Raw genomic sequence first — 9993 nt, forward strand, 5'->3', positions numbered from 1 at the left:
GGAGGGACATTTAATTATCTAGGGCACTCACCTGTACCCCATTTCCCTCCCTTCAATAAGCCAACAGGCTTAAATCAAGTTTTCCATCCTTATATATAATATTGTAATTGGATTATTGCTGAAGATATTTATGTAATGTTGTTACTCGATTCTATATTGTTTTTGTCACTATTCATGCTTTGTCTTTTTATAAAAATTAAGTAAAAGTTATATTTAAAATACCTACCGTATATACTCGAGTATAGGCCGAGTTTTTCAGCACGATTTTTCGTGCTGAAAACACCCCCCTCGGCTTATACTCGAGTGAACTCCCCCACCCGCAGTGGTCTTCAACCTGCGGACCTCCAGAGGTTTCAAAACTACAACTCCCAGCAAGCCCGGGCAGCCATCGGCTGTCCGGGCTTGCTGGGAGTTGTAGTTTTGAAACCTCCGGAGGTCCGCAGGTTGAAGACCACTGCGGCCTTCAACATCATCCAGCCCCCTCTCACCCCCTTTAGTTCTGAGTACTCACCTCCGCTCGGCGCTGGTCCGGTCCTGCAGGACTGTCCGGTGAGGAGGTGGTCCGGTGGGATACTGGTTCCGGGCTGCTATCTTCACCGGGGAGGCCTCTTCTAAGCGCTTCGGGCCCGGCCTCAGAATAGTCACGTTGCCGTGACAACGACGCAGAGGTGCGTTCATTGCCAACGTACTTCTTCGTCATTGTCAAGGCAACGCCTCTATTCCGGGCCGGAAGCGCGGAGAAGAGGCGCCCCCGGTGAAGATAGCAGCCCGGACCACCTCCTCTCCGGACAGCCCTGCAGGACCGGACCAGCGCCGAGCGGAGGTGAGTACTCAGAACTAAAGGGGTTGAGAGGGGGGCTGGATGATGTTGAAGGCCGCAGTGGTCTTCAACCTGCGGACCTCCGGAGGTTTCAAAACTACAACTCCCAGCAAGCCCGGACAGCCGATGGCTGCCCGGGCTTGCTGGGAGTTGTAGTTTTGAAACCTCTGGAGGTCCGCAGGTTGAAGACCACTGAGGGCGAATGATGAGAAGAGGATGATGAAGGGGGGGGTGTGGGGATGATGAAGGGGGGTGGGGATGATGAAGGGGGGGTGTGGGATGATAAGGGGATGATGAAGGGGGGATGTGTGGGATGATAAGGGGATGATGAAGGGGGGATGTGCGGGATGATAAGGGGATGATGAAGGGGGGATGTGTGGGATGATGACAAGGGGATGATGAAGGGGGGATGTGTGGGATGATAAGGGGATGATGAAGGGGGGATGTGTGGGATGATGACAAGGGGATGATGAAGGGGGGGGATGTGTGGGATGATAAGGGGATGATGAAGGGGGGATGTGTGGGATGATAAGGGGATGATGAAGGGGGGATGTGTGGGATGATGACAAGGGGATGATGATGAGGATGTTAATGACGGGTCTGGATGATGACAGGGGGGGATGAGGTATTTCCCACCCTAGGCTTATACTCGAGTCAATAACTTTTCCTGGGATTTTGGGTTGAAATTAGGGGTCTCGGCTTATACTCGGGTCGGCTTATACTCGAGTATATACGGTATGTCTTATTGGTTGAGTTTTCAAACAAATACTTGCTAAAGGTCTCTCCAAAGTCTAGCATACCGATTTCACTTAGAGGAGTGAATAACAATCTGGATTTCCCCTGTGGTTAAACTGTTAAAGGAAAACTGTCAGATATTTTCTCTTGCTGGTGGATAGTGCGGGAGATGCTGATTAAAACGAGCCCTACCTTACCCGGATCCGCCCGGCCGTTCGCCTGCAATTGTAGTTTTATTCTATGTGTATATCTTGCTGTAATTGGCACGGGCGGGGCTTCTGCAGGTTAACTAGCACTGATGTCCGCGCCGCTTATGAATATTCATCCCCCCCTCCCTCCAGTTAGGAGCAGCGAAGAGAGGGAGAACTGGAGGTAGGGGGGGGATGAATATTCATAAGCGGCTCTGACGTCAGTGCCAGTTAAGCTGCAGAAGCCCCGTCTGTGCCAGTTACAGCAAGATAAACACATAGAATAAAACTTCAATTGCGGGCGAATGGCCGGGTGGATCCGGGTAAGGTAGGGCTCTTTTTTATCAGCGTCTCCCGCACTATCCTCCAGGAAAGTGCGGGCGAAAATATCGGACAATTTTCCTTTAATCTTTTCCAATGCCGCGGCTCGCATCTCATTCATTTAAAGTGCCGGCGGCCCGCAAGTCATTCCTTTAAAGCTCCGCGGCCCACATTTCATTAATTTAAAGTTCTGCGGCCTGGAGGAGAGGGGGGGGGGGGCGGTAGAGGTTTAGAGAAATATAGCAGCGTCTGGGGTGGTGGAATACCGTTAAATACAGTGGAACCGCCATAACGTGCAAAAATACAGTGATATGCATTTTTGGTCATACCGCCCAGCCCTACGTGGTCATTCAGTTTTCAAAGTTAGCGATTATCACAATGGATATAGGAAGTGTGTGTGTGTGTGTATATATATTTATATTTATTATACATACATGCATGCAACTGCAGTCCCCGGCAGCCTGTGTAGTGAAGAGGGGACCCAGCACACACGATTTTTCGCTTCCTGCGTGCTTGGTTGTCAGGCTCTGGTACTCGGAATAGTTGCAGAGAAGCAGGAAGTAAAAGATATGACACGTAGGATGCAATTGGACAACCAGGGAATGCACTCTCTCCCCTCTTTGCCACAGGTAAGAAATAGGAGGAATAACATCTTATAAAGACAGAAAGAAAAACAAATGGATTTTGACTAAATTATTTCATAACCTGGGCAGGAAAGTAAAATGTTCTATATTGTTCTGTAGTAATTTTCTTTTTGGTTGAATATATGCACTTTTCCTGAACAGTTGGGAGTGTGTAAATTTCATTGCAAAAACAGGTGTGAATGAGGCTCGGGTTGTGAATATGTGGTTTCTAGGGACTTATTATACTGCCTCGCCAGCCATCGTTTATAGAGCTTTCCCTATTTGCATATAGAAAATAAATGAGTCAAAGCTAGGGGGCAGAGAGAAGCCACTGAGGGCAGCCTCAATGACTAAGAGACCCCTATTCCCTGCTGTTATTGTGTTAAAATCTTCTGAAATACCACAATGTTTTACATTGAATCATTCATCATTATAAGGGAGGCTGTCCCAATTTCGTGCTACCCATTAATCATGCAGCATAAAAATGGTGACACATAATCTTTTTAATACCTCTCTTTGCAAAGACATGTCCCTAAACATCATCCATTTATTTCTTGCAGCGTAATAGCAACCACACCACCACAGATTAGGTACTTTTGTCAAATTTATTCCCACATGAATAGTTTTAGTTGTCCCATATGGCCTTTGTCCAGCATATTGTCACTGTCTTACATAATAAAGTGGGGGCCAGAGAGATCCAGATTCCCCTATGCCACTTGCACACACACACACTCGATTGCAGACCATACAAATGGATGACGGCAGAGTCTTACTGAACAGGTAAGGGGACCTCTGGCCACCACCATGACTCATTGGAGCCATGCAGTTGCGCTACGTGTGGTCTGATGTAGGGATCGACCTATATTATTTTTTTTTTTAGGGACGATAACTATAATCTGTGAAGTTTCAGGCCGATAACTTATACCAATATTCCGGTACAACTTATTGGCTATTTCTACCCCATCGATCCCCGGCCACGCAGAAGCCGCTGCAGATCAATAATTTAAAGCGGGCACTTTAAATCAATGAATTGCAGTGGCTTTTGCGGGGCCAGAGACCGCCGCCGCCGCAACCCCATTATCTCCCCCTGCCTGTCCTGGGGTCCTCCCTAGTCCAACTACTGGCGCTGCCCCATTGCCTCCCCCATCTCCAGTTTTATAATTACATGTTCACGGGGTCCACGCTACTTCTGGCTTCGGCGGCGTCCTGAGTGGTCACTGTGCGCACTGACGGTGACGTCGCGTTGAGGACATCACTTGTCATTGCGAAGCGCTCAGCAATTGGCAGGACGCCACAGGAGACAGAAGTAGCACGGACCCCGGGAACAGGTAATTATACAACCGGGGATGGGGGAGGCAATGGGGCAGCGGCCGTCTTTGGCCGGGCAGGGCATTATTAACAAGGTAATTGCCGATACCGATAACATCCAAAATCATGAATATTGACCGATAATATAGGCCAAACCGATAATCGGTCGATCCCTAGTCTGATGAGTCTTAAAAAGCTCAGGTAATACTTACTGTAATGCAAAAAAAACAGGCTTAACTCACAAAAATATGAATCATGGGGTGTTGCCTAAGTATTAGTGCCAAAACATGTTGAAATCCAAGAATAAAAGGAAAAACTAAAACTGGTGAGCACCAATTAGTACAAATAATGATATTCAAAGGTTTATTATTATTATTACAGAAAATCACATAAGAATACATGCAAGACAATACATTAAAAACAGTAACAAATTGGTCAAACACAGAGCTAACTCCACACCCAGGTTCATGGCCCCTTCACAAATGTTGCCCATTCAACAATACCAGAAATTGCTATATCACCAGCCCTACAATAAAATGCTATATACAGGGTGGGCCGTTTATATGTATACACCTTAATAAAATGGGAATGGTTGGTGATATTAACTTCCGGTTTGTGGCACATTAGTATACGTGAGAGGGGAAACTTTTCAAGATGGGTGGTGACCATGGTGGCCATTTTGAAGTCAGCCATTTTGAATCCAACTTTTGTTTCCTCAATAGGAAGAGGGTCATGTGACACATCAAACTTATTGGGAATTTCACAAGAAAAACAATGATGTGCTTGGTTTTAATGTAACTTTATTCTTTCATGAGTTATTTACAAATTTCTGTCCACTTTATAAAATGTGTTCAATGTGCTGCCTATTGTATTGGATTGTCAATGCAACCCTCTTCTCCCACTCTTCACACACTGATAACAACACCGCAGGAGACATGCTAGCACAGGCTTCCAGTATCCGTAGTTTCAGGTGCTGCAGAACGGGCAAAACAAAAATTGGAACAGGACCCTCAGTTTACGCAGAAGATTTTGTTCAGTGATGAGGCAAACTTTTATGTGAATGGTGAAGTTATCAAACAAAACCACCGCTATTGGTCTGACACTTACCCACATTGGATAGATCCCTCCAAGACTATTGGAACACAAAAATTGATGGAATGGTGTGGTATATGGGGTACAAAGATAGTGGGGCCATTCTTCATCAATGGAAACCTCAAGGCCACTGGATATGCAAAATTGCTACATGATGATGTGTTTCCCTCTTTATGCACTGAAGCTGGCACGTTCCCTGATTTTTTCCAGCAAGATGGTGCACCAACACATTGTGCGTGTCAGGTCCGAGCATTCCTAGATGAACAGTTTCCTGGAAAGTGGATTGGTCGTCGTGGGCCAGTTGAATGGCCCCCAAGGTCTCCCGATCTGACCCCCTTAGACTTTTATCTTTGGGGTCATCTGAAGGCAATTGTCTATGCTCTGAAGATACGAGATGTGCAGCGCCTGAAACTATGGATACTGGAAGCCTGTGCTAGCATTTCTCCTGCGGTGTTGCGATCAGTGTGTGAAGAGTGGGAGAAGAGGGTTGCATTGACAATCCAACACAATGGGCAGCACATTGAACACATTTTATAAGTGGTCAGAAACTTGTAACTAATGAAATAATAGTTACGTTAAAACCAAGCACATCATTGTTTTTCTTGTGAAATTCTCAATAAGTTTGATGTGTCACATGACCCTCTACCTATTGAAAAAACTAAAGTTGGATTCAAAATGGCCGACTTCAAAATGGCCGCCATGGTCACCACCCATCTTGAAAAGTTTCCCCACCTCACATATACTAATGTGCCACAAACAGGAAGTTAATATCACCAACCATTCCCATTTTATTAAGGTGTATCCATATAAATGGCCCACCCTGTACAATGAGACAATAGGCACACACCCAAAAGGCTGCAATAAGTCCTACCCAGTCACTATAAAGCACAGATGCAACACAGGTGATCAAATACATACAGTGATGTGGGGTAGAGAAACTAACAACCAGAGGGCTGAAGGGTCGGACGGAAAATGGAGCAGGTATAAGCGGTGCAACCCAGGTGCTACATCGTCTCCTTTGGGGGGGTGGCACCCCTGAGGAAACCGCAGGAAGGGGGGGGGGGGCAAGCACCCCTGAGATAATCGCAGGAGGTTGCTACACAGATTGTATACATTACAGGGCATAATTGTACTCTGCTTAAAGGGCTAAAGGGGTCCGTTCACAATAGTACTTATGTAAACAATGTACTCTGTTAAACAGCATTTAATTTTTAAATAAACTTTATTCTGCATGGTTTGAATTGGGTCTTATCAAAATTAGCAACAAAAGGAAGAGACATTGGATAAATAAGTGTACCTCCTGTGTTTAGGTACTTGACATCAGAAAATCCTTTTAATGACTGTTGGTATTAATGTGATCACTTGTTAACATGCCAAAGCAATACAATCTAATGCCAAATATTTATTTTCTAGCTGCAGTGATTGGATCACGTCTACACTTACCGGTTGCTTTGTCCTGTTTTGCCATGGCCTTCTATGTCTTGTTTATAAAGTGAAACGGTGATATCTTCAAAGGATCTCCAATCACTGTTCTTGTGTTATGGCCCCAGCCACAGAAATATGGAAAAGTATAACGGAACCCTATCATCTTAAGCCAAAATACTCTTGGTGGACACCTGAATGGACTATACAAGAATGAAGTGAACTTAATGATTTTTTTTCTTGCTGAAATATATTTTAAGTGTCTATCCACACGTACAGTATCCTGCGCATATTTGAAGCGCAGGATTTGAAGCTGCAGATTTGATGCTGTGCTCAAGTAATTTAGTTTACATTAATAAATGCAGCATAAAATCTGCAACTTCAAATCCTGCGCATCAAATATGTGCAGGATACTGAATGTGTGAATGCAACCTAAATCTAATTCTGTTGTACATCATCTTGTCAATGTTTCTACAAGAAAATACAAATGCATATCTTTCTTTCTTTCTAACACTTTGATAAGGCCTGTATAATTTTTTGACACCTTACCCTAGAAATATACAAAACCAGCTACAAGAGGTGCACTTTTCATTTAGCACAATGTTTGTCATCTTATGGTAGCCCATAAAAAGCAGGACACTGTTTTAGGTTTAAAAGCAGACCTTTTTTTCCCCCTAATCCTGAACATCATCTTGAAGGTAATAATAATAGTAGTGAAACAATACGTTACCTTTCTCGCTCCCTGGCTGTTCTTTCTCAGCTTAGTCATCCTTGGCCAATAAGTTTTTCTCTAGCTTAAAGGGGTACTCCGCTTCTTAACATCTTATACTCTATACAAAGGATAGGGGATAAGATGACTGATCGCAGGGGTTCTTCGCTGGGACGCCCCCTGCAATCTCCCGCACGGCACCCCAGTCATCCGGTGCACGGAGTGACCTCCGCTCCATGCTGGATGAGTGGGGGGGGGGGGGGGGGCACAGCAGTAACGCCTCCTACATTCATGTCTGTGGAATGAGGAGTGAAAGCTATGTACTAGCAGTCATGCCCCTACTCACAGTCATGAATGGAGGGGGCATGTTGAGAGCGCCGCAAAGATCGCAGGGGGGTCCCAGCGTCTGGACCCTGCACGATCATACATTTTATCCCTTATGCTTTGGATAGGGGATAAGATGTTTAGAGGGGAAGTACCCTTTTAAGTAGCTTAAGCTTTGAATGTGGGGCAAAAACTATGGTAAAACCATGCCCACATGCAGTCACCAGTGGTTAAGGATAGCCATTCAATTACTGACACAAAGGCCCAAAAGGAGTTATCCAGGAAAAAACTTTTTTTTTTTATATATCAACTGGCTCCAGAAAGTTAAAACAGATTTGTAAATTACTTCTATAAAAAAAAAAGCTTAATCCTTTCAGTACTTATGAGCTGATGAAGTTGAGTTGTTCTTTTCTGTCTAAGTGCTCTCTGATGACACCTCTCGGGAACCGCCCAGTTTAGAAGCAAATCCCCATAGCAAACCTCTTCTACTCTGTGGAGTTCCTGAGACAAGCAGAGTTGTCAGCAGAGAGCACTGTTGCAAGACAGAAAACATCAACTCCACTTCAGCAGCTGATTATTGAAAGGATTAAGATTTTTTTTAATCAAAGTCATTTACAAATTGTTTAACTTTCTGGAGCCAGTTGATATATAAAAAAAAGTTTTTTTCCTGGAATACCCCTTTAAAGTTTAAAAAAAAAATTGTCTAACAAATTATTTCATTGAGAGAATGTGTAGAGGAATGCTTTACACATTTGAATACTTTTTGCTAATTTTTGGGAATAGGTTGACTTTTAAATAAATTATACCCTTTTTTTCCAAGTATTGTTTATGCTACATAATTTATAGATTCAGTACAATATATATATTCCACCAGTAGCATCAGAGGCTTAGAACATCTTAGAAGTACAAAACAAGATAACATTTGTGAGGTGGAAAACCTAAAGCCCAAATCCATAGACAGAACAGAATTTGATGTCAGCAACTTTCTCAAGTGGTACCCCTTTTCTGCACTGGTATTTGTCTTTTTTTTTATGTCATTTATAAATCCACTAATATTATTTTCTGTCTCAATGACCGCAGTCCAATTAGGACAATTTTTTTTTTCTATTAACCTCCTATGCTTTCTCATATATTTGGTGACTAAAGTGGTAACCTAATTGTTTTGTCAACAGTAGGACACTTCCAGGCAGTGCAACAGAGAGGTGGTAACTATAAAATAAAGTACAATAAGAGATTGTGTGAGCTAGCGATCGTGTGAAAGTATACAATTGAGTGTAAGTATAAAAGTGAGGGGGGGGGACTCAAAATTAAGGGACTTTAAATTCAGGGAGTTTAATTGAAATATTTGCTACTGTTTATTTTTACAAGCCGCAAAACCAAGATGGCCTCCATGTTGGAAAATGCAGTCCAGTGTACATCTTGCATGATTTATGCAATCCTTGAACACCAGTTTGAGGGTGCATATTGTTGTGTGAGAGTTGTTCATTTGTAAGCCAAGATCCTGGATCTAGAGGAGCAACTGGCAACACTGAGTCGCATTGACAACTTGTAGAGGAGTCTCCTGCTCACTGAGCAAGCACTCTTGGTGATAGAGGTGGGGAGGATATCGGGATGTAGGTGCAGGACAGTCAGGCTGGGTAACTGCTAGAAAACCAGGTAGAGGGAAAAGTGAACTGGCACACCCCAACAAGTTTGCCCGGTTGGCAGATGAGTGGGATGTCATTTCAGAGCTAGCAGTACTGCAGCAGGACTCGACCTCTGACCGCCTGGGGGGTGTCTGCTCCAATAAGGAGGGAGGGAGGGGTGCAGGGTAGGCCATACATGTACTGGTAGTGGGGGATTCAATTATTAGTGGGACAGACAGGGCGATCTGTCACAAAGACCGGGATTGCCGAACAGTGTGTTTAAACTAGGGACTGTTTAAACTAGGGACTGGGGGGAGGGAACCTACAACACAGAGGGGGAAGATAGTGTAGATAAAGAGGTGGGACTAATTTAATGTACTTGGGGGTGGAGCGGAGGGAGGCGTTAGAATAGTTAATAGGGATAGGCTTCATAGGAAAAAAACATACACCTTTGAATTGCATGTTGACGAATGCCAGAAGTAAATAAAACCAATAAAACTGAAGAACTGGAGTTGATAATTCCCTGGTTGAACTTAATGGACGTATGTCTTTTTTTCAACCGTACTAACTATGTAACTATGAGGAGAATTATGACCTAGTGGGTATATCAGAGACATGGTTGGACGATAGCTGTGACTAGAGAGTCAACATACAGGGTTATAGTCTATTCAGGAAGAATCGGACAAAACGGAAAGCGGGGGGGGGGGGGGGGGGGGGGTGGAGGAGTTTGTCTTTATGTAAAGTCCAGTCTGAAATCCGCACTGTGGGAGGTTATACGGGAGGGAAGCGATAATGTGCAGAGTTATATGGAGATAAAAAAAAATTC

The 9993-nt window shown here is 44.1% G+C and overlaps 1 protein-coding gene across 1 annotated transcript in view; it reads left to right on the forward strand.

The window, feature by feature from the left end:
- TMEM167B (transmembrane protein 167B) overlaps positions 1–9704 on the forward strand; it is a 39447-nt gene extending 29743 nt beyond the window's left edge. Inside the window, exon 3 of the mRNA XM_056557716.1 lies at positions 6501–9704. Within this exon, the coding sequence (XP_056413691.1) occupies positions 6501–6583 (83 nt within the window). The 3' untranslated portion in view covers positions 6584–9704. The remainder of the gene's footprint in view (positions 1–6500) is intronic.
- Positions 9705–9993: the final 289 nt, after the last annotated feature.

The sequence above is a fragment of the Hyla sarda genome, chromosome 2 (assembly GCF_029499605.1).
Source record: "Hyla sarda isolate aHylSar1 chromosome 2, aHylSar1.hap1, whole genome shotgun sequence".
NCBI classification, from domain to species: domain Eukaryota; kingdom Metazoa; phylum Chordata; class Amphibia; order Anura; family Hylidae; genus Hyla; species Hyla sarda.